The 26,464-nt window shown below is 37.1% G+C and overlaps 1 protein-coding gene across 3 annotated transcripts in view; it reads right to left on the bottom strand.

Moving 5' to 3' along the window:
- Positions 1-26,464, bottom strand: part of MALRD1 (MAM and LDL receptor class A domain containing 1) — a 600,846-nt gene that overhangs the window by 509,241 nt on the left and 65,141 nt on the right. For all 3 annotated transcript variants that reach the window (XM_042230497.1, XM_060397269.1, XM_042230498.1), the window contains exons 12-15: positions 21,257-21,354; positions 9,174-9,347; positions 2,854-2,974; positions 511-609 (exon numbers count right to left, since the gene is read on the bottom strand). In XM_042230497.1, the coding sequence (XP_042086431.1) occupies positions 511-609; positions 2,854-2,974; positions 9,174-9,347; positions 21,257-21,354 (492 nt within the window). The remainder of the gene's footprint in view (positions 1-510; positions 610-2,853; positions 2,975-9,173; positions 9,348-21,256; positions 21,355-26,464) is intronic.

Here is a 26,464-nt window from a genome sequence, read left to right as displayed (position 1 = left end):
CCAGGTCCTAGTTCAAGGAGCAGATTGGTGATGGCCAGAGGCAGGGAATCGGGGATCAAAGGGTACAAACTTATAAGTAAGTCATGAGGATGGAATAATGTATCGCATGGTAATAATAATCAATAATATTATATTGTGTATTTGAAAGTTGTTAAGTGAGTAAATTTTTAAAGTTAAGGGCAACAGAGATCCCATATGCTATAACTAAGATCCAGTACAGCCAAATAAGTTTTTTTTTAATAAAAGTTCTCATTACAAGAAAAAATTTTATAACTATGTATGGTGATATAACTAGACTTATTTTCATGGTTATTTTGCCTTATATTCAAATACCAGAGCACTGTGTTGTATGTCTGAAACAAATATAATGTTATACATTAATCACACCTTGATAAAAATATTTTTAAAATAATAACAAAAAATAAACATTAAGTAATATGCACTTTACATTCAGAGAGTAAATATGTACCCACAGATCTTAGTCAAGTGAGTCTGGACTCTCTCACTTACCACAGGTAGCTTCCTCTGCTCCATCTGGACAGTCAGATGTGAAATCATATACCCTGCTGGATGAAGTCCAGCCTGTGTCCTCATGTGGCACAAGTCCAGCTTCAAATTAAGAGATGGAGAGAATAAAACATCTTTTTCTCTTCCAACAAATAGATGGAATGTATAATTGTTTCATGAACACTAGTTTTTAAATGGGCTAAAGATGGCAAGCATAGGGTCTCAATAAATCTCTGGCCATAAATATAACATAACTCACCATAAGTAGGACTTGACAAGTCCCCTTCTACTCCCATCCCTAAACTCCTGCTTGGTAGAATAACACTTAAGTCCATGAAGGAGATCTTATAATTGCCTGCTGGATAAATTTGTACAAATGGTAAGAAAGTTTTTTCCTTTGTGTAAAATCATTGGTCTTTCAGGAATCATTCACGTAAGTTTGGCCTAATGAGAATTATGCTCTAACCAACTGAGCTGGTGTGCCAATTGAAGCGCACATAAATGAGTTTTGAGTTAATTTATGAAGAGAATTCTCTGTAAGTGAGATCAAGTATTCTCAGAGACTTCTACTAAGGTTAATTTTACTGATAATTTAAAACTTTTAACTACTTCTGCTTCCAAATACACCGCCCTCAATGTCAACTCTAATACCTTCCTACTATTCCAATTCTGGTGATGCAGCATTTAATTAGGAGAAGGAAAATGTTTAATTAATTAACAGGAATAAGGTAATTCCAGTTAACCCTCCAAAACTCACTAATCATTAAATCTGCTGCTTTGCATTCTGTAATGTCTATCAACCCCCACTCCCCACCCCCCCGCCCCCTGCCTCACACACACACTATACACAGCTTAGAATGGTTTATTGTAAATTCAGGACACATATTCTGAATAACATAAAAGCATGTTAACACAATACAGTTAGGACATAGAATATACAGCCTCACCAATGAAAGATGCCTTTAATAAAGGATCTTTAATGAAAAGTTCTTTAACTGAGATCTCAATTTAAAATTGTTTCTCCTATATCATCCTTGATTAATGCATTTAGCTCCTGTTAAGAATGCAACTTCTCTCACTAAATATGTCAAATAAGAAAACATAACTTCAGAATGTATGACATGCCTGATGTCCACATGCAATTATTTTTCATGTAAAGAGATTAATAAAATGAAGTGTGACAATTTTCAGAAACATTTTTAATTTTTATTTTTGTTTCTTAAGTGAGACCTGAGGAAAGGGGTGGTCAGAGAGAAACATCAACCAGTGTTAAAATAACAAAGTAACTGCAGGCACCATATATACCCGTTTCAACGTGCTCTCACTAAGACCCCATGGACTATAGACCCCCAGGCTCCTCTGTCCATGGGATTTCCCAGACAGGAATACTGGAGTGGGTTGCCATTTCCTTCTGTAGGGGATCTTCCCCACCCAGGGATCAAACCTGAGTCTCCTGCATTGGCAGGTGGATTCTTCACCACTGAGGCACCAGGGAAGCCCGCATATTACGGAGAGGTTTTCAAAAATGCCTATTCTATTATTTGGGATCCATTTTTATGACAGTATATCTTTCTCTCAATTGAAATTCTCTACAAAATATGTAGTCAAAGAATTAGTCAAACTCCATCTGTTTCTTGAAAAGGTTGTTTTGAATTTAAACACATAATTTTAGGGTCAAGTTTGAAATTCTTCTTTGGCCTTAAGTCACTTTTCCAAACAATACTTTTTTTGAACTCCCGAGTGATTCTGAAACATGAAGTTAATTACATATTCACTTGAAGTATCAAACAATATTAAAATACAATTGATTTTTAGAGAGGTATTTTAAAACATGCAAAATATTTAAAATTCTTTCATAACTATTATAATTAAATAATCTGTATGTGACAATTTTAGCCACAAGTGTACAGTGTTAATTTGGATAGCCTTGGGCCTAGACTGTGATAGATCATATTTTTACCTTTAAAAAAAAAAAAAAAAGAAATGTTTTAGTTTTCATGGACATGTGACATAATCCACATCCTGGTATTAATGAACTATATTAATGAAGGATTCTAATATATTTTATATTTTGAAGGACTTTTCTGATGGTCTAGTGGTTAAGACTTTGCCTTCCCATGCAGGGGGTGAGGGTTTCATCCCTGGTCAGGAAGCTAAGATCACACATGCCTTGTGGCCAAGAACCAAAACGGAAAAATATTGCAACAAATTCAAAAAAGATTTTTTAAATGGTCCATACCTGAAACTTAAAATGTATACATATATTTTTATATTTTGATATCAAAGAAAACCATTTCAATGTTCAAAATTGCAAAAACCATAAGGAAAAAAAAAGAAAAAACTTACCTTTGCTTTGCACACTAGTACCTGAAAGTGTCTTATATGAAATTTCACATTCCTGGGATACATTGATGTCATCTAAAGCAACAGTAGCATTTGATGATAAAACTGTAGCTTCCAAAATTAACTAAAATTACAGAGAGATAAATTATTAGAAATACACTATAAACATTAAAAAAAATTTTCTAGGCCCAAGATGGAGCCATTCCTGCCCTGGGTGCCATTACAGCAAATCAAAACTTAAGTAACTTTCATACCTTTAAACACTCCTCTTGACCAGAAACAGTAAATTCAGTCAGTCAGTATCCAAACTTCTAGCCAACTCTTGGCTCTATTCCTTATTCCTTCTCAACCCAAACAAGGTTGACTATGAGGCCTCAACCAACTGAATATTTTCTGTTTTATCTCTTCCTCATTTTTTATTCTTTACCCTATAAAGCTTCTTGCCTTCCACCCCATTTTGCATTTCTTCAAATTAGAGACTGTTTCTTGAAGTGTTGAATAAACCTTGTTTGTACCCCCTAAACTATCTTCCTTAATCATTTTTTAACAAAAGTAAATGTATTACAATCATATTTCTTTGTGTAGAGAAGCTTATTTGCATATGTCCCAATCTTCCAACCTAATTTTAGAAAATTGTTTTGATCAGAAAATTCAGATTAGGAATTTATAAAGTCATAACTGCTCTGACAGCACCTTATGCAACCTTAATATCCTAGGTAACCTTGTTTCAATTAGAAGTTACAACATTCATCACAACTGAAGGGCCACCTTCCCACTGGAGCCATTAAGAGTTATAAGCATTTAAAATGAGCTCTTTGGGGTAATCAACTGCGTGGTTTACAACTCAATTTAATTGAGATATGAGTTCATTTGTAATGTGTCTGCTGAAGGCAATGATTCATTTACATATCAGAATATTTAAACACTTATATAGATTATATATACATATATGGAAACCTACTTAGGCAAAAAACCACTTACAATGTTTAATAATATTCATATGGTAAAGCACTTGGAGGCATCTACTTAAGTTTAATTTATTCTAACTTTCTAAACAATGACTAATATAATTTGTTTTCTTTCTTGTTAATCACTCACATTATGTTGTTATTTAAAAAAAGAAGAAGAAAGAAAGAAAAAAAAAAAATATGTGCAGAGTCTTAACAACACATAGCAGGACCAGTAGTCCAGGCTAGCAAGTGGCTAGTAAGTGCATCTCCATGCTATCAGGGAGGATCTCTGAGCTCAAAGACCTTAAAATTAACTCGGTAAGACACATTGACACCTAAACTATACCATAAGTACTATATAAGAAATATACATAAGATACTAAGAGAATCAAAGAAAAGCACTTTATTACTTCTGCCAAGAATGTGAGAGAGAATTCAGAAAAAAGTTTCAGCAGAGAGGTAATACTAAACTTCAGTTTTAGGTCATCTATACCTTTGCCTGCTTTCCTCTATATAATTAAATGCAAGACTATGTGATGAACAGTTACAATTTGATCTGGATTAATTAAAATCCTCCAATTTTAAGTAGAGAAAAATGTTATAATTCCTCTAAAAATATATATCTCTTATCTGTAAATAATTTCACCTGATTGTGCTAAAATCTTCACTGTTTCTATTTTGTATTACTTGCTTTAAACCAAGCTGATTTTTCATCACTGAAGGCAGTTCCCCCTGAGAACTAGAGTTATCAGTTAATAATCACTGTGTGAGCCAAAGATTGCTTAGAAGAGATGCTTCAACCGTGCAAAAAGGCAGAGAGAAAAACCTAATTTTAAGAAGATTCTGAAGGTAACTTGAGAACTAAAATTTCTAATTATATGTAAATATCTTTCCTTCTAGAACTATTTTTTAGGATCTTGCTGAGTTTTGTTATATTCAATTATATTACCCCCTGAGTGAGCAGAATCAATTCTTGTTTTTGCTTTCAGGAAGCACGGCAATGGTAAACATTGTTTACAGTCAAGTGATCACTTTTTACATCTGCAAAACTGAGAGAAGGTTTTCCAGAGAAATATTCAACTAGAATATTTAAATTTTGGTTTTTTGATATCTTGTTTTAAACAAAGAATAATGAGAATGAATAAATATGAATCTAAGGGGAAACAGAGACTATGGGAGTATGGCAAGAAAAAATAAAGAAAAACTGGACTACAGTAATTTTTAAATAATGACGGTGGTGTTAAAAATAAGATCAACAGCAAACTTTTACTAAAGAGCTTGGATGCTTTTTTTTTTTTTTTTTTACATGCCAGGCCTGGAGTAAGCTAAATAAGTTAAAATACATTCACTTATTTTAACCCTGTGAAGACAGTGCTATTTTCATCCACATTTTAAAGCAAAGGAAACAGAGCTGAGAGAGCTGAAGTTATTGGTTGAAGGTCACATTTTGAGTAAGAAAAATGTGTAACCTGAGCCATGGATGATTATGCTGATCATCATCACTACCATGAAATAAGAGATAACTGGTCTTCAGAGACGCTGGAGGACAGAATTACCTGGCAAAAGAAGATTTAATGAAGCCCTGGACTAAGAAGGCCAGGACATAGCAACATTACAGAGACCAGACCAGATTTTACTTTGCATTATAAATCTTACCCTTCACCGAATCCTCAAATAACGTCAGGAAATTGTTATTGATTTATACCATCAACAGTGATCAAGAGTGAAAATTATTGTAGAAAATTCCACAAAATGGTCATCTTAAAATAAAATCTAAATATGACATGATTATGTTTTAGTAGCAAACTCAAAGACAACAGATCAACCTGAAATCAATAAACAGTATTCAGAAAAAGTACCATTTCTAGATATGAAATTAAGAAGAGTTAGGAAACAAATTGCAAATTAAGTGAATATATTTGTGTAAAAAGCTGAATATTTAAAATGAGTAGGAACAGTTAAAACAGATCAGAAAAAAAAATACTATCAACGTGCACTATGTGACTTATGTTCTTCCAATAAAAACTTCAAAGGCAATGGAGAAAATATTAAAATGCTAATTTGCTGTTCTTGCAAAATAAACAGTAAGTCAAATCCATTTCTACTAGAAGACTGAAAGCCCTACCTAACCCAGGCACTGATTTCCTAAAGAAATCAGAGCAATTTATATTCTGTTGTGATGTGTACAAGAGACAGGAAAGGACCACACTGAATCTGAATGTCATGGCTACAAGAGAATGGAGAGGTCACACAGTCCCATGCCTTTCTCCTTTCCAATGTTTGGATTAGATAACTCTGTACAAATATATGCTTAGCCGCATTAAACTGATGGTCAGGCAATGAAGAAGGTCACCCTTAAATACTTCAGTCCACTAAATTTAAAGTGCCAAAGGAGCCTGTTTCCAAGAAGATAAACTTTAAATATTTGAATATGTAAGAGCTGGATTGACTCTTTGTAGGTATAACATCTTTTCTGTTTGCTGTTGACCAAAGAATGAAGCAGAACTACATCTAGCTAGACTCCTCACGCATATTTCTATAACTCTGAAAACACACTTAGAAAAATCAGGTTAAAAACAACATAATTTTAGCATCTTTGTTTGTAGAGGATAAGAAATGGAGTAGAAAAGGGTACCAAGAAGATAAAAGCTGTGTTTTTAGAAACAAACATATCAACATTATAAGCAAATAAAAATGTTCATATTAATTCATTCTGAAGTTTAAGTACATGGGTGTTTGCCTTTCTGTGTACTTTCTACTTGTTTGAAAGGTTTAATAATGTATCTAAACAATGTCAATGTATTCAATAAAAACACATGTTATATATGTGTGTGACTGTATATTTATCTCTCTTATAAAATGTGTATAAAATCTGCATTGATTCACACCAGGATGTTAACACAGACCCCAATTCCTTACCCACAGTCTTTGAGTCCAACTAGGATTTGAAATCTGAATTGTTCAGAGTTGTGGATGTTCATCTTAAATCTATCATGATGCCCTCAGAGAGACCGAGGGCAGGTCTCTATCATCAAACCCATCACTAAATGAACTGCTTAACACTGGTTCAGGTCAGGTTAAATTTTGTCTCTAAATTTGTTTTTCAAAAGCTTATTGCTTTCCAAATTTTGACTTTCTAAATTGCTGCTTAGAGACCGTGGACCTATAATAGCCTTCTGAAAAGTGAAATCTGAGAAAACAGTTCTTATTTTTCTTTCCACTGACTATAGTTTCTAAAACAAGCCTTTACTACGGCCAAGTAACAGGATCACGTAAGGAACAGAGGCACAGGCTAAACCCCTTACCTTCTCAGGGGCAAATTAAACAGCTGAGGCTTAAAGCAAGAACCCAGGGCCATTCACTCCCCTCCAAAGCCAGAACAATTAAGAAGAGCCTGGGACTTCCCTAGTGGCCCAGTGGTTAAGACTCCGTGCTTCCAGGGCAGGGGGGCACCAGGTTTGATCCCCGGTTGGGAAACTAAGATCTCATATGCCGCACAGTGCAACCAAAAATATACTTAAAAAAAAAAAAGAGGTTGATTGGTGCTGACTGGGAGCCCTCGGGTTAGGAAAGAGAAAAACCACCACAGGATGCTGATTCACCACAGAGGGGAGCGAAGGAAAACAGAGAGCACCAGAGTGCGGCTGTTTGCCAAATTACAAAATCTCTCCAAACCCTGATCAGTCCACAAACTAGTTAATACGTCCCCAGATAATAAAGAGCAACCTCAATTTTCACTGCAAAACAAAGACAAAAGAAGAAATATTAAATTTAAAAAACACCTATACTATGCTAAAACTCTTTAATAATAAGTGACAGGTTAATGAAGCCCAGAAAGAACAGTATGAGTTTTCAAAGAGTCAGTTTCAACAAAGGACATTCTGGTTTTTGTATTTTGTTTTTTATTAAGATTTTAGAGCACCTTTAGGGACAGTTTTAGAGCACACTTTAGAGGAAGGTACAGAGGGTTCCCACACACCTCCTGCCCCCAAGCATCCATGGCCTTCTCCATCATCATCATCCCCTATCAGAGGGGGGCATTTGTTACAACTGAGGAGATAACAGTGATATATCATACTCACTTAGGATAAGATGGTTTCCCCAAAGGTTGTCTTGGATTCTCTAGCAGTTGGTTGTTCTCTGGGTGGGGCTGTTTATTCTGAGGTGAAGTATTATTTTAAACTTAATTTATTTCTTGGCTGCACTGCCTCTTCACTGCTGCATACAGGCTTTGGCTACTTATGAAGAGCGGGGGCTAATCTCTACTTGCCATGTGCAGGCTTCTCTTTGCGTTGGCTTCTCTTGTTGTGGAGCACAGGCTTTAAGTGCCCTGTGGCCAGTGGGATGTTAGCTCCTGGACCAGGAATCAAACCCATGTCCCTTGCATTGGCAGGCAGATTCTTAACCACTGGACCACAAGGGAAGTCCTTATTTTAAATATATCCCTGAAGGTTCTAAAGGCATCTTCTCCAAAATAGTTTGTTCTCCCTGTTTGACCTCTGTATTTGCCTCAGTTAGGAAGTGAGTAGCAGATGAGGTGTGCTATTTTTCAAAGGCTTCGAACACCCCAACAATCTTACCTCCATGCACCCATTTATAGAGAAAAATCCAGAAGCATGGAAGGATAAAGCAATTTCCCTCTGACTACATACCAGCGTTTGAACCTCAGGCTAAAGAGCCCATGTTCATAGCTACCGTTTTAGCTACATTTTCTTTAATACTCAGCTTCCCCAATATTGCTTTTATTATCACTGTGGTTTTCACAGATTGGGACATCTGAAGCTCAAAAGTATAATGTATACAGTCACTTAGCAACCCTTGGGTTAAGCAGAGATGGGAACTCAGACCATCTGACTGATGGCAGTGTGTGTTCCTCTGATTCCATCATCCAATCTAGTTACTAAACTAGCTCTTTCCAAACATCATCCAGAAGAGAGTCATGTCCAGAAGGGTGGAAGCTGGGGCGCTCATCTGATAAGCTATAGATTCCTTCTTTCATTATTTAACCAAGAAAATGACATAAAAGTGTGATAAAAATTCTCAGTATTAATGGACAGCAAATAGGAGTGCAGCTCAGATTTTTTTCACTACCTTATGTACTGCACCATCCTTATTTAAGAAAATATTTTCCCATTACATTTCTCTTCTCTCTGCCATCCTGTTCAATCCTTACCTCCACTTTTGCTCTGTTTCCACAAGTTAAGTCGTGAGTACTTAGTCAAGATAACTTCTCTACTTATCCCTGACTGTGAATATGCTTGCTTTATTAATATCAGATAAACTTATGGGACATACGTGTTCTACTATTGTCTGGGAAGATCAGCATTAAATAAGCATCTTCTTCTGAGTCGTGTTCATCTCTTACGTGCTTACCTGAAAAGGGAGAGTAGATTCTCCAGCCTTTACAATGAGATTGATTTTTGCTTGTCGCCATGGAGATTCAGAGATTCCGATTAGATCACTGTGCTTCTGCAAATCGCCATTCAGAGATGTTCTTGTAAAAAGTGAGAGACGTGAATGCTGAGACAAACGATACCAAAACTGCACCTGGTGAAAAGTGTGTTTGAGTGATATAAATATTCCATTTACTTATGCCCACTAGATCTTCTATAATTAAAAATACCCAAAATTACTTTGGTGTTCAATATCATCTTCTTAATTCTCCTCCAAATATGTAGACCCAGAAAATGCTAAGTACATCTTCTGCCAGCCTTTGTGGTCCCTTCTTAAGAGGCTCAAAGCAGTTACATTAACTGGTACTTTAAACACATGCTATAGCGCTGTCTAAAGACATGGGACACCAGCATCCTGCTCAGACAAGTATGAGGACAAATATTTATCTACATCATTAGGGAACAATTTTAGGACCCTTTTCTCTTGCTTTCTTGCTTCTTATGAATATAGGAAGACACATGTTCTATATCTGACTCAAATTACAAAATCACATACTACTATTCTCTTTGATGTCTTCAAAATTTTCTCAAGTAAAAGAATACTTTTTCTTTAATTCCTGTTTGTTGTGACATTAGCAAAAACCTTGGGAGATCACATAGTATTGTTTATCAATAATTTAATCTAACTAGAAAATGTTCTTTTTGCAGTTAGGGAGCCTAGATTTGATCATTTCGTTTCCTACTCACCATCAATGGTGACACAATCCAAAGGACTGACAGGTTAACGAGGTAGTGGAGAAAACAGAGAGGATTATTTTAGGTGCTGACAGCTGCAGCTATAACATAGAATTCAGCACTATCATTACTCAACCAATATTTACTGACCATTTACTAAGGACTGGACACAAGGCAAGTTGAAAATTAATTGCTTCAGTGGTTGGATGATATAATACAAAATATATCATGAAAAAAAAACCCACAAAACCAAGTTCAGACACAACAGCAATTTTTTCTTCCTCTCATTATGCCATAGAGTTCTAATGCTTCATGTTTCAAAGACAGAGCATTGTTCAGAGATGAGGCTCCTGAGAAATGAAATCATTCTCTTTTGACTCAAAGTGACTCCTTTTCAGTTCACTACATTTTAAATTCCTGCTTTTTTTTTCTCTCCCCTTAATCATTGGACTTTTACCTTGCTGCATGGACAGACGTTATTACACGCATTATTTATTTATTTATTTATTTATTACCCCATTTATGGCATTGTGGGTACCAATTTCAGTAGAGATGAAAGTTGAAAAAAATGTGTAATGTCTTCTAAAAAACTGTTTGAAACATCAAGCATTCTCTGTTTCAATGTGGTACACATTTTTTTCAGTGTCTACCGAATTGCCATCACTTGGTCAAAGCACTCTTTCTGATCATCCATTTCATATCAGCTTTTACCACCAAATTCACCTACACTCAGTTCTTGAGGCAAGCCAAGAAACAGAGTCAAATGGAAGTGTTTAATTAAATTCTGTGAAAAGAGAGGCTGTACGGTCCCCTACCACAATTAAATTTTAGATCCCTGCTATAGTTTCAGCATGTTCCAACTTTGTAAATATTCAAAACAGAGCTTTAAACCTAGTTGAAGAGTTGTGCATGCTGCATCAGAATTTCAAGCTGTCAAATTGTCTCTCAGTTAATAGTGCATTAGGAGTAAATGCCAATGGGATCCATATTCAATTGGATAAGAGCTTAGAACTTCACATTTAATTTACTTTTTTAAAAGTGAATTGGCATGATAGAGATTTGAGGAGAATTATTTAGTTTGGTATAGACCAAGAAACCTCCCAGAGTCTCCAAATTTAATACTGGTCAGGGCAAAAATACTGTACAAGAGTTAATACAGCTATGACTTCAGACAGGCACGTAGTCAACATCTGTGGTTCCCACTGTAATACACATTAGTAGTTTAACATTATGTCATGAACTCAAAATCATAATGCATGTTGTTAATTCCTCATAGAACCAACTAGGGCAATTTGCATTTAGTAGGTAGTCGGGTAATAGGTACTAAAGAAAAGAAGGAAGTTTGAGTAGGACTATCAGCATTAGTGTTAAAGTAAAGGTTTATAGGACTTTCTTGGTGGTACAGTGGATAAGAATCCCCCTGCCAATGCAGAGGACACAGGTTCGACTCCTAGTCCAAGAAAATTCCACATGCCATGGAGCAACTAAATCCATACACCACGATGACTAAAGCCCGTGTGCCTGGAGTCTGTACTCCACAAGAGAAGCCGCCGCAACGAGAAGCCTGCACACCACCACCCAGAGTAGCCTCTACTCGCCACAACTAGAGAAAGCTCCCGCAAAGCAAGCAAGACCCAGCACAGCCAAAAATAAATAAATGTCTAAAAACCTTCAGAGAGTGATAGAGAGAGAACCCCCCCTGCCATGTATCGTAAAATGTACAAGAAATCAGGTGTCCTTAGGGACCTCAAAGTTTTATGGGAGAGAACGAAAAGGAACAATTAAGCATACAATGACAAGCATATAAAAACAGTGTGGCTATTTACATGTCAATGAATTCAACAAAATGAAAAATTCACTCTCTCCGTTATCATCACATTTTAAATGCTCAGTAGCTATTTGTAGCTAGTGACTTCCACAGTGGATGCAGAAGACAATTTTCATGACAGAAAATTCTATTAAAAAGAACTATCAAGCATGTATATTAACATCATGTTGTTGTTCTTATCGTTTAGTCACTAAGTCATGTCTGAATCTTTGTAGCCCCATTGACTGCAGCCCATCGGGCTCCTCTCTCCATGGGATTTCCAAGGCAAAAATACTGGAGTGGGTTGCCATTTCCTTCCCCAAGGGATCTTCCTAACCCAATGTTTAAACCAACATCTCTTACACTAGCAGGTAGATTCTTTACCACTGAGTTACCAGGGAAAGTGAAAGTGAAAGTGAAAATCGATCAGTTGTGTCCGACTCTTTGCGACCCCATGGACTGTAGACTACCAGGCTCTTCCATCCATGGGATTCTCCAGGCAAGAATACTGAAGTGGGTTGCTATTTCCTTCTCCAGGAGATCTTCCTGACCCAGGGATCGAACTCTGGTCTCCCGCATTGCAGGCAAACACTTTAACCTCTGAGCCAACAGGGAAGCCCATGTTAAAATGATAACAACCATTTAAAATGTATTTATTAATTATTGTTTAAAGGAAACCACTATCTTGATTTATGTCTGATTCATTCAAAAGCAGGGATATAGGGACTTCCCTGGTGGTTCAGTGGTTAAGACTGTAAGACTCTGTGCTCCCAGTGCAAGGGGCAAGAGTTCGATCTCTGGTCAGGGAACTAAGACCTGCTGCGCCCCACTGCCAAGAAAAAAAAAAAAAAGCAGTTATATAAAATGTTAATATTAAAGGCTTGCTTTTATTTCTTCTGGGTTTTCAGTAAGTTGCATAGCCACAGCTTGGATTGTATGTACAGGGTGACTATGCAAGACACTGAATCAATTTATTTAAGAGAATTTTATGTGGTTTAAAAAGCTTCCAACAAAGCAGTTCCTTTAATTGCAAATTGGAGAGAAAAGAAATGAAGCTCAAATTAGTTTACTGTTTTTAATTGTATTCTCTGATTTTATATTATTTGTATATATTTTTTAAAATACTTAATCATTCATTTTACTATAAAAAGAAAGGACATCTTATCGAGTGACTTATACTATTAGTTACTGAGTGCAGGCTGAATAACTAATCTTGCTATTCTGTTTCTGCAGGGCCCTGTGATATTCCCAGAGGAAAGGCCAGTCTCTGCTAAAAGAATATGATTAGGAACAACTAGGAATTACTTATTAGTAACAGATACAACAGGACATTATTTAGAAGCTCAAAATAATGTCTTCCTTATTTCTCTTTGCTATTTCATTTGATTTGGGTTTGTCTCCAATCAGAACTCTACTCTTCGGATTTTCTGCCTTTTTCCTCAACTTTCTTATGCTCTTGACTCCTTTTGCTTCCCTATGAGGGAGCTTATTGGTCAAATCTTCACATCTTTTCTCATTTTCTCCAAACGCGCAGTTATCTCTGATTTCTCAGCCACAGATATCAACCCCTGTCTGATGTTTCCAACACCTGTTGTATCTTCAAGATCCAGAATAAGACAAAAAAATAAAACATGTATACACCCCCCCCCAAAAAAAAAAAGAGAGAGAGAGAGAAAGAAACAAGATATCTGTAACTCCTCAAAATTCAGCTGGGAATAAGGCCATGTAGCAGAGGGGGAGCATTCATCTCTCTGTCTCATACATCCTCCTTTATCATTACCAGAATACTAGAGTACAAGAAATCTGGAGTGGGTTGCCATCCCCTTCTCCAGGGGATCTTCCTGACCTGGGGACTGAACCCAGGTCTACTGCATCACAGGCAATGCATAGAGACCTGGGTTCAGTCCCTGGGTTGGGAAGATCCCCTGGAGAAGGGCATAGCAACCCACTTCAGTATTCTTGCCTGGAGAATCTCATGGACAGAGGAGCCTGGTGGGCTACTGTCCATAGTGTTGCAGAGAGTCAGACATGACTAAGTGACTAACACTACTACCACTATAGTGATTCTTATGACTCTGAGTCATAATCATGCTTTTGATCGACTTTTTTATCTGAATGAGCTTAAGTGGAAGTTTGCAGTCTTCAGTAAAATATAATCTTTTCTCATCTAAATGATTAATCTGGGTGTGTTTTAACCATGTCCAATAAGAAAGAATATCTGCTCAACCTTTCCTCAAAATCCATTGCTTCCTCTAGAATAGGTAACACGCATGCATGCATGCAAAGTCGCTTCAGCTGTGTCCAATCCTGTGTGTTCCGAAGGGCTGCAGCCTGCCAGGCTCCTCTGTCCATGGGACTCTCCAGGCAAGAATACATGGCAAGCCACTCTAGTTCAACCCAGGAACAAACCCCAGTCTTCTACATCTAACCTGCACTGGCAGGCAGGTTCTTTACCACCAGTGCCACTGGGGAAGCTCAGGATCTCTAACATGATCTAACGCTATCCTTGGAGCAAAGAAAACAGAGAACAAATCATGACGGCACCATTTCAAGCCCCACCACGAATTTCCTAAATTTCTCTCCAGTAAGACTTCATCACTCTACTAGGGGAACATGATAAGACATAGCCTTTTAAAACTCATTGAGAGAGTTGCTACAAGTGGGTTATCACTGTTACATTTTATATTGTTAAATGTTATATATCTTATATGTTTAATTTATATGTTGTTACATTATACATTACATATAATTACAGATAATATTACATATTGGGCTTCCGTGGTAGCTCAGATGGTAAAGAATCTGTCTAATGCAGGAGACCTGGGCTTGATCCTGGGTCAGGAAGATCTTCTGGAGAAGGTAATGGCTACCCATTCTGGTATTACATATATTTTTATCATGCTGTGAAGCACTTAACACTGAACTGCTATTAGTATCCTTCACTAAATTCTATATTTTGGCAAATATTTTCCATATTACAACAAACATGTGTTTCTATTGTCCCTTTAGTATCCACAGGGAGTATGGAAGTAACAGGTGTGCACTGAGTCAGAGAAAGAACATTTACACTTGTATGTGTGCACTCAGGAGTCTCAGAAAAATTATTTTTCTTTTAATTCCTTGAACTTGAACCAAATGACAACTCACATGTCTCTCTCTGCACTGGCTGCTGGGATACTTCGATTCAAACATGTAGCCTGGCCCTCAAACTTTATTTTTGGAACCAGTCTATCTTTTGTTTCATCAATCTTTTTCCTGATATACCCACTCACTTTTTTTTAATTTTAAGAATTTTTTAATTAAAGACTATTAGAATAGCAAATATGTGTTCAGGAATTTAGAACAAACAAAAGACAAACATAGCATTGAAAGCAAAAGCTTCATGTTATCAGTCCTGCTGTATTTAATTGTGAAGTGAGATATTTGGTCTTTCAAACAGTAACTCAGATATGAGAGCTCAGAAAATATTAATATTCTCACAAACCTCTTTCATATTCTATATTTCCTGATTTATTAAAAACAGTAAGAGTATTTCAACAGCAATAAGAAATACTAAGCTTCTGGCTTCCACATGTTCTGTGTGTCCTGTCTCCTGGCTATTTTAAGGAAAAATGCCAAATTTCCACCAGTGACTAAAGGAGCTTTTGAAGCTTTTAATAAAAATCCACACCTTGAATACTGCTTAGCTGCAGGACCAGTTCTGTATGTTGATGCCATGTGTGGTCTACACATAAAGTACAAGGTAATTCATGCAAAATGACCCTAAAAGTCTGTTAGAAAAAGTTTCAAAAGAAAGCTTCATATTCCTTTAAAGTCCTTTCAAAAAAATATTCTTAGCTGCATTAGCCTGATATGATTATGTAGAGAAAAGATCGTATTTCATAAAATGAAAGCTTTACTCATATCAAAGTTCCCCACTTTGCTTATCTCACTGCCCCTCTTTATTATTTTATTACAAAGAACATTTGCTATTCCATGAATACAGCTATGATCAATAGGTTCCAATTAGGAAGATCAGCAGCATTTTCTGGTTACCGAAGAAGATGAGAATTTTTCTGTTAGCTTATTTTGTAACTTTCATGAAAGAAAGAAACATCACCACAGACTTCTAAAAAAGTAAATAGTATATTCTTAGAATACTCCTATGGGAGAGAACTTTGGCTATGCGCCTCTCAGACTATGAACAACCTATAACAATCGAATAATAATTCTAAGCTGGAAAGCACTATGAAGTAATCCAAATATCCATCCTTCTAACTCAAAGATTCCTAACATTTAAGCAGATGCAGTTAAAAGGGAACAAAGATTTCCGCTGGCAGTCTGCAACCTCTTATTTTTCCACAAATCAAGGCAAGCCCCTAAATCAGTATCTGAGAACAAAGGTGGTGGACTTTGTTCTGAGAGACAAACAACAAAGCATCTAAATTGCTCATTGCTTTTACTGAGGCTCCACCCCAATAGCTCCCATAGGTAAGCTCCAAATTTAAGCCACAATAAAGAAAAATGTCCTCAAGTGGAAACAATCATAAATTGTGGGTCAATCCCAATGACCGCAAATTAATGGCTACCCACACACAACCATGAGAAATGCAAATCATATTGAAAAAGAGGAGAGCTGTATGATTTCTTCATGAGTCTCAGAATTTCTAATAAGTTCTTAATGTTAGTTTTCATACTTCTGTAAAAGAGGCAGAATTAATACATTCCATTCCTTTTAATCCAGTGTCTTTAATGAATTTAACAACAGCAGTTGCATTACTTGGGTATGTGATCTTGAATTAAAGTTCAGTAAGTCTGTAAAGTGCTTTTAAAGAGCAAATAAATGTTTTACAAGTTCTCCAAAAATAATCTATATCTATCACATCAGATTTAATTAAAATAAACAAAGGTGGTAGAGTCTAGAGTCCAAGTGGGTAAGATGGAGGTGAAGTTCAGGCCATTGTTTTAATCCAAATTCTCACAGATATGGACAACAAAAAAAAAAAAAAAAAAAGGAAAAAAACAGAGTAGGACAATCTATTAAGAGTTGCAGGCACTCTCAGTCAGGCTTATATCAAGCTGAAAGTATAATTAAATTTACACCTCTGAATGATCTGTAATTTATCACCAGGAATGCCTGAATTAATTCTGTAACCCTGCATTTCCAGGCAATGAATTTAGTGTGTGGAACTACTGATCCCTTCATTATTTTCTGATAAGCAAAGGGAGAAGAAGAAAGCTGAAATCTACAGGCTCAGAGACATGTCGCTGCTGCTGCTGCTAAGTCGCTTCAGTCGTGTCCGACTCTGTGCGACCCCATAGATGGCAGCCCACCAGGCTCCCCCATCCCTGGGATCCTCCAGGCAAGAACCCTGGAGTGAGTTGCCATTTCCTTTTCCAGCGCATGAAAGTGAAAAGTGAATGTGAAGTCTCTCAGTCGTGTCCGACTCTTAGGGACCCCATGGACTGCAGCCTACCAGGCTCCTCCTCCATGGGATTTTCCAGGCAGGACTACTGGAGTGGGGTGCCATTGCCTTCTCTGCAGAGACATGTTAGAACTCTCAAAAGGATAAAAACTTCTAATGGAAACATTAGTGTTATGGAAAAATGAAAGGTTTATGTTTATTGAACACCTACTATGTCCCAAATACTTTCCCAGATCCTGTATTTAATCACATTTGAATTCTCACAACCATGTGAAGAGGTTTACTAACACTATGCTTCCAGAGTGGACACTGAGTCTCAAAGCATATCATCTGTAGCAGAAGTGAAACTGGAACCAGATTCATCTGACTCCAAAGTTCCCTTGCCTTCTTCTCTGTTATGCTGTGGGAATGAACTGAGAGTTTTACCCCTTCAGTCAGTTCAGTTCAGTTCAGATTAGTCACTCAGTCGTGTCCGACTCTTTGCGACCCCATGAATCGCAGCACACCAGGCCTCTGTGTCCATCACCATCTCCTGGAGATCACTCAGACTGACGTCCATCGAATCCGTGATGCCATCCAGCCATCTCATCCTGGGTCGTCCCCTTCTCCTCCTGCCCCCAATCCCTCCCACCATCAGAGTCTTTTCCAATGAGTCAACTCTTCGCATGAGGTGGCCAAAGTCCTGGAGCTTCAGCTTTAGCATCATTCCTTCCAAATAACAGCCAGGACTGATCTTCTTCAGAATGGACTGGTTGGATCTCCTTGCAGTCCAAGGGACTCTCAAGAGTCTTCTCCAACACCACAGTTCAAAAGCATCAATTCTTCGGCACTCAGCCTTCTTCACAGTCCAACTCTCACATCCATACATGACCACAGGAAAAAACATAGCCTTGACTAGACGGACCTTAGTCGGCAAAGTAATGTCTCTGCTTTTGAATATACTATCTAGGTTGGTCATAACTTTTCTTCCAAGGAGTAAGCATCTTTTAATTTCATGGCTGCAGTCACCATCTGCCATGATTTTGGAGCCCAAACAAATAAAGTCTGACACTGTTTCTACTGTTTCCCATCTATTTCCCATGAAGTGATGGGACCAGATGCCATGATCTTCGTTTTCTGAATGTTGAGCTTTAAGCCAACTTTTTCACTCTCCTCTTTCACTTTCATCAAGAGGCTTTTTAGCTCCTCTTCACTTTCTGCCATAAGGGTGGTGTCATCTGCATATCTGAGGTTATTGGTATTTCTCCCAGCAATCTTGATTCCAGCTTGTGTTTCTTCCAGTCCAGTGTTTCTCATGATGTACTCTGCATAGAAGTTAAATAAGAAGGGTGACAATATACAGCCTTGATATACTCCTTTTCCTATTTAGAACCAGTCTGCTGTTCCATGTCCAGTTCTAACTGTCGCTTCCTGACCTGCATATAGACTTCTCAAGAGGCAAGTTAGGTGGTCTGGTATTCCCATCTCTTTCAGAATTTTCCACAGTTGATTGTTATCCACACAGTCAAAGGCTTTGGCCTAGTCAATAAAGCAGAAATAGATGTTTTTCTGGAACTCTCTTGCTTTTTCCATGATCCAGTGGATGTTGGCCATTTGATCTCTGGTTCCTCTGCCTTTTCTAAAACCAGCTTGAACATCAGGGAGTTCTCGGTTCATGTATTGCTGAAGTCTACTTGGAGAATTTTCAGCATTACTTTACTAGCATGTGAGATGAGTGCAATTGTGTGGCAGTTTGAGCAATCTTTGGCATTGCCTTTCTTTGGAATGGGAATGAAAACTGACCTTTTCCAGTCCTGTGGCCACTGCTGAGTTTTCCAAATTTGCTGGCATATTGAGTGCAGCACTTTCACAGCATCATCTTTCAGGATTTGAAATAGCTCAACTGGAATTCCATCACCTCCACTAGCTTTGTTGGTAGTGATGCTTTCTAAGGCCCACTTGACTTCACATTCCAAGATGTCTGGCTCTAGATTAGTGATCACATCATCATGATTATCTGGGTCATGAAGATCTTTTTTGTACAGTTCTTCCATGTATTCTTGCCACCTCTTCTTAATATCTTCTGCTTCTGTTAGGTCCATATCATTTCTGTCCTTTATTGAGCCCATCTTTGCATGAAATGGTCCCTTGATATCTCTAGTTTTCTTGAAGAGATCTCTAGTCTTTCCATTTCTGTTGTTTGCCTCTATTTCTTTGCATTGATCGCTGAAGAAGGCTTTATCTCTTCTTGCTATTCTTTGGAACTCTGCATTCAGATGCTTATATCTTTCCTATTCTCCTTTGCTTTTTGCCTCTCTTCTTTTCACAGCTATTTGTAAGGCCTCCCCAGACAGCCATTTTGCTTTTTTGCATTTCTTTTCCATGGGGATGGTCTTCATCCCTGTCTCCTGTACAATGTCACGAACCTCATTCCATAGTTCATCAGGCACTCTATCTATCAGATCTAGTCCCTTAAATCTATTTCTCACTTCCACTGCATAATCATAAGGGATTTGATTTAGGTCATACCTGAATGGTCTAGCGGTTTTCCCTACTTTCTTCAATTTAAGTCTGAATTTGGCAATAAGGAGTTCATGATCTGAGCCAAAGTCAGCTCCCGGTCTTGTTTTTGTTGACTGTATAGAGCTCCTCCATCTTTGGCTGCAAAGAATATAATCAATCTGATTTCGGTGTTGACCATCTGGTGATGTCCATGTGTAGAATCTTCTCTTGTGTTGTTGGAAGAGGGTGTTTGCTATGACCAGTGCATTTTCTTGGCAAAACTCTATTAGTCTTTGCCCTGCTTCATTTTGCATTCCAAGGCCAAATTTGCCTGTTACTCCAGGTGTTTCCTGACTTCCTACTTTTGCATTCCAGTTCCCTATAATGAAAAGGACATCTTTTTTGGGTGTTAGTTCTAAAAGATCTTGTAGGTCTTCATAGAACCGTTCAACTTCAGTTTCTTCAGCATTACTGGTTGGAGCATAGACTTGGATAACTGTGATATTGAATGGTTTGCCTTGGAGACGAACAGAGATCATTCTGTCATCTTTGAGATTGCATCTAAGTATTGCATTTTGGACTCTTTTGTTGACCATGATGGCTACTCCATTTCTTCTGAGGGATTCCTGCCCACAGTAGTAGATGTAGTGGTCATCTGAGTTAAATTCACCCATTCCAGTCCATTTTAGTTCACTGATTCCTAGAATGTTGATGATCACCCTTGCCATCTCTTGTTTGACCACTTCCAATTTGCCTTGAGTCATGGACCTGACATTCCAGGTTCCTATGCAATATTGCTCTTTACAGCATCGGATCTTGCTTCTCTTACCAGTCACATCCACAACTGGGTATTGTTTTTGCTTTGGCTCCATCCCTTCATTCTTTCTGGAGTTATTTCTCCACTGATCTCCAGTAGCATATTGGGCACCTACTGACCTGGGGAGTTCCTCTTTTGGTATCCTATCATTTTGCCTTTTCCTACTGTTCATGGGGTTCTCAAGGCAAGAATACTGAAGTGGCTTGCCATTCCCTTCTCCAGTGGACCACATTCTGTCAGGCCTCTCCACCATGACCCACCTGTCTTGGGTTGCCCCGCAGGCATGGCTTGGTTTCATTGAGTTAGACAATGCTGTGGTCCTAGTGTGATTAGATTGACTACCCCTTTGTCTGTGTTTAGCAGCATCAGAAGGACTAACTGAGAAACTAAACTTCTGGAAATATATTTATTTTTCCTGAACATATTTGTCTTTATTTATTCACCCTTTCATCTTTTTATCAATGGAATTTGTTAAACTGCTTTTATTTTCCTCAATTATTAGCAACATTTCTGGCCAAATTAACAAGCAGCTGGCGCAATGTGTATCCACAGCTTTAAATTATTGAAAGAACTACATGGAAAGAATACAAAATGATAGAAATATTTTTGAATAGGCCCCCCAAACAAAGGGTGCAAGTTATACGCTATAAATGTCTTTTGGAATGACATGACATTTCCTGTTGAAATAGCTCACACAAATCTCTCAATACATCATGAAAATAGTAGTAAAACATAGGAGGCATTTACTAGCTGGAGTAACCCAAGCCTAACAGTTTATAACCACAGACTAGCCAATGAATATTCCAGTAATTGGTTACCTGACATGGGGTAGAGGCAGTGACTGATCTTGTAAGAACAGGACTTCCAAGCTTGGCCACTGCAGGTGGTTGATGCGCCCCCAAATAAATAAATGATCCTGCAAAAACAAACATAAAAAGTCATGTGGATGAAAGTTCTCTTGTACATTTGGCAGTTCTTTGCTCTAATAGCTCAACCGTGCATACATATTCAACTATCAATCAGATAAAGAAAATTACGTTTTTACTTCTTTACCATTACGTTCCATAGATAACCACGAATTGCTTTGATATGGATAACATTAAATATTTGAAATAAAATCTCATTGATGAAAAATAAGCTCTTGATCTAAATTCTATCAATGAACATGTTTTATTGGCTTAACTCAAGTCACAGTTTGAAATTAAATGAAGCTTGTAAGTTTACAATTAGATATTCAGCATGCCCTTAGAAAATTCCTAGGAGATCTTTACTTGCAAGTTTCTTCTGGATGTACCGAAGGATGAGAGCCTATAGAATGAGCTTGGTTTCTCCTGGGGCTTACATGTTTGTCATTGTTGTCTGTGCTAGTGGGAATGAAAGCTTAATTAAAGATGTAATCTGAGTGTTAACAAAATAACTGCTTTTAGGTTTTAACTACAATGGAAGTGCTAATGGCAAATGTACAGGGGGGATAACATCTCTTAGCAGCTCGAAAGATCACACGTTCAGAAAAGTAGTCAGGGTAGCCTCCCTGAATAATGAAAATTTACAAGGTAGTCTATGCCGCACAATGTCAAGGTCTGATCCTGCCCTTTGATAATCACAAAGTGATGGGCAACCTGTAAAGACAACTATTTTGATGAAATAAAACACATTCAGAAGGGAATTTTCTTAGCCAGATCAGCACTGACTGCACAGAATGAAAAGGATTTCATAATTAAATGTGTTTCAGGTACCACCACATGTTTAACCAGACTACCATGGCTGCAAGTCAGCAGTGCAGTCTCTGAGTGAGAAAAACAGAACCCAGTTCCTATGGGCCTTAAATCCAAATCCAATTGGGAAGGATAATGCCTACTCTTCCCAACTCCAGACTACGAGTAATAGAAAGAGTATATGAGTTCATTAAATTCTCTATTTCACCTTTGAAAGAGTAGGAAAAGATGACTTTGAAAAATTATTCCCCCTTAAAAATCCTCAGGTTCAAGTAAAAATCAACTGAATATTGCCAAAAGACTAATAAAAATTCTAAACATTAACAATATTCAAAGATCTTATTCCTCTGGTCATTTAAAACAATATGGACAATTTTAAACAAGCAGTTAATGAAGGATGAAACACACAAACATCAAAACTCCAAAATCTAAAAGAAGCAAAAGGTTTGAACAAGTTGATTATCCCACAAAATTAACTGGAAAAGTGATAGGAAAACAATCTACCAGGGTGTATGGCCCCACCGTTTATTTTATTTAATTTTTAAAGAATAAATATTTGCACATCACTTGCATATATCATAGGTTTTAGAAAAATATGAACAGTTCCTTGACTCATTTTATGATGCCAGATATCTCTAATGTTAAGAATGATGAAAAGAGAATTAAACTACAGCTCAATATCACTCATGATCATAGACACAAAGCTCTAATTAAAATGTCTCAATTGCATTTGCAATTCTTAAAAAAAAAATGCTGTGTCTCGACCAATGAGATTTCCAAGAATAGAAGTTTGGTTTAACAGTCTTATCAACATAGTCAATAAGATCAAGTGGAGTGAAGTGAAGTGGCTCAGTCGTGTCCGACTCTTTGCGACCCCATGGACTGTAGCCTACCAGGCTCCTCTGTCCATGGGATTTTCCAGGCAAGAACACTGGAGTGGATTGACACTTCCTTCTCCAGGGGATCTTCCCGACCCAGGGATCGAACCCGGGTCTCCTGCATTGTAGACAGATGCTTTACCATCTGAGCCACCAGGGAAGTCCAATAAGATCAAAGTAAAGAGTGAAATAATAGAGTCAAAGTGAAAGTGAAAGGGAAGTTGCTCAGTCATGTCCAACTCTGCAACCCATGACTGTAGTTGGCCAGGCTCCTCCATCCATGGGATTTTCCAGGCAAGAATACTGGACTGGGTTGCCATTTCCTTCTCCAGAGGATCTTCCTGACTCAGGGATCAAACCTGGGTCTCCTGCATTACAGGCAGACTCTTTACCGTCTGAGCCACCAGGGAATCCCTTATAAACAAATATTGAAAAGACTGTGAAAAATAGTCATTCATTCCCGATAACCTCAATAAAATGTTAAAAAGAAACAATAAAGATTAAAGATTTATCTCAAAATAAATAATGTCTTGAATGGCCAACTACAAAATTAATTATAATGAGAAACTACCTAGAAAATTCTGTCACCATTACTAATTAGAGGAAATATTAGTAAGATAATATTACTTATCTTAGAGTAATATTATCTCAGGTCTAGCAAATGTGCAAGTCAAGAAAATAAAATTTCTAGTAAATACAACAGAAAAGTAGAGATAGCATTCCATGTGTATTGCCAATAATGTAATTGTAAAATCAGAAACCCCAACAGATTCTCTTTTAATAAAAACAGGTATCAATAAGAGAATTTACTCCAATACTCTTGCCTGGCAAATCCCAGGGGTGGGGGAGCCTGGTGGGCTGCCGAATATGGGGTCACACAGAGTCGGACACAACTAAAGTGACTTAGCAGCAGCAGCAAGGTAAATTCGAACAGCGAAATACTTCTACATTATTTTATTTATTTTAGCAATAAGACACTGAATATAGAATGATAAGAAATATTCTACTCACAGTTAACAATGATAATACAAGATATGTAGGAATAAATTTAACAAGAAAAGGACAGGACTTGTATGAAGAACATCATAAAACTCCATGAAAAACTATAAGACTTCTGATTAAGTGAAAAGAGATAACATTTTTTAGATGAAAAGATAATATTATGAAAATATTACATTAGTGAAAACTGATGTGGAAGCTAAATGCCATCTAGAGAACGTTTTAACCAGATGCCTGAAAAACAGATCGTATTGACAAAATTTATATATGCAGGTAGAGCCTAAAGAGAAGGAACTCTGACCCCAGGCCCGTATACTTCCAGAAATATATCTCTGGATTTATTTTCTTACAAGCCTGCACCGCAGAATGCTCTGAGTTAAGAGACCTATGGAATTATAGCATACTAAAGAGACTATTCCTGTTCATCTTAACTGTTCATCGTAAAACTATTCTTGTAAAACTCTTGTAACCCCAGAGGGGCTAGCTGACCAGCACAGCATAAAAATAAAGAATGGAGGAGTCAGCCTCCCCAGGCTACGCTGTGCAGGCCAGCCTCAACCTCACCTTTTGCAAAGGATGCACCCGTTTTAATGCAATATGGCCTAAAAAGGATTCCTTAGACGCTGTGAGAACATTAGAAAATAAACCTTATAATGAATTTAGGTAAAAATATCACAAATATACCATTATGCAGGAAGAAATCATAAATAAAACCAGTCAAAAGAAGTTTGCGTCAGGAATACAAGGGTGGTTTAATATTTGAAAAAATCATTCTTTTTATTATAAACAAAAAAGATAATATCACAATGATGATTATCACAATATGTTCTGAAAAGCATACACCCAGTTTTAACAGATTAATTTATATATATACATACACACACACACACACATATACATAAACTTTAACACTACAAATAGAAACATCTTTATCTGATACAAAACAACCTTTAAGTAACTATAGTATTCAAGGCTGAATTATTGACAGTTTTTCCCCTCAAGAGGAATAAGACAAGCACAGCAGCTATCACCAGCTCTAGTCAACATTTTTCCAGAGGTCCTTGTCAGAGCAATAAAACTGAAGATAGAGAGTTTAAGATTTAGAAAGAAGGAAATAAAATTGTCAATCTTTGAAGACAAAATAATTATGAGCCCATAATTTATAAATTCTTAACTATAATTTTAAAATAAGCAAGGTCCTTGAACACAAGGTCAATATTTTAAAATATAACTACATTTATATATACAGCAACAACTCCCAAAATTAAGTTTTTAAAATGTGACATTTACAATAGCTGCAAAAATTTAAAAAACCTAAGGAAATATTAGCAAACTATTTTTAAAATCTATACACTGACACTTCAAATATAGCGAAATTAAAGATCTAAATAAATGGAAAAAATTAGAAACATTTGAAAAAGATCATCTTTCCATGAAATACAAATCAAGGTTACATATGAGAAATCATTTTTTACACATAAATTTTTTTTTAATTACAAGAATAGCATGTCTATTGATGGCGGACAAATAGAAAACAGTACTCCTTTTGCTTCTGGAATTTTAAGTATTAAAATTTTGAAAGAAAGCACATTTCTGTAAAAAAAAATAGGAGTATCACTGTTAGTTATTTACTGCATAGAATTAAAGATCCCCATATAAGAAAATGCATACCAGTATAGATTTTGCAGCATTGTCATAATATTTTTATCCAATAAGAGGTTGGCTAGATATATTACAGCATGCCCAGACCAAATAAATTAAGCAAATTAACAAAAGGAATTAGGCTTTTTTTCTGTTTTAAGGCAAGGTTGAATATCAGGCATCAGATTTAGTCTTCTATCTCACACTAGCAAAGAAATCAAAACAATATATATTATATAATGGTTTTCAAATGTAGGACAATGGGAATATAGAATCATAATGATCTCTGAGAGAGGAAATGAACGAAGCGGCACAATTTTCCCAGCTTGCTGCCTAAACCCAGTTTCCACCTGCCAATCAGGGAGGAGGAGGCCAGCAGTGTGGTGGTCTTCTCAAGTTGAAAAGACTGCAGTTTGGGGAAACACAAGTGGCCATAGTTCATGAAACAGAGTTCCAGGAAAAGGAGAGCTGCAGAGAGCGAACTCCGGAGATCTCCAGAGAGTTCCCTCCAAATCTCCACCTGAGTACTGAGCAGGGCATGGGCATAAGGTAACCACCTGAGGCTGGAGGAAAACCTTCTAAAAGGAGCAGCTGAAACACTGCCCCAAGGTCATAAAGGGCCAGAAACAGTAGGGTCTTTTTACTAACCAGAGTGGAAACATTAATTATACATAGGAAGTGGACAGAGGGCTCAACTCTAATGAAAATTTATGTCCAGACAAAACCTGTAGGCAAATTATATGCTCATAATCACCAAAATGTAGGAATAACTCAAATATCTTTCCACTGGTAT

Source organism: Ovis aries, chromosome 13, assembly GCF_016772045.2.
Source record: "Ovis aries strain OAR_USU_Benz2616 breed Rambouillet chromosome 13, ARS-UI_Ramb_v3.0, whole genome shotgun sequence".
NCBI classification, from domain to species: domain Eukaryota; kingdom Metazoa; phylum Chordata; class Mammalia; order Artiodactyla; family Bovidae; genus Ovis; species Ovis aries.
The sequence above is the reverse complement of the archived record's forward strand: the minus strand, read 5'-3'. Positions and strand labels throughout refer to the sequence as shown.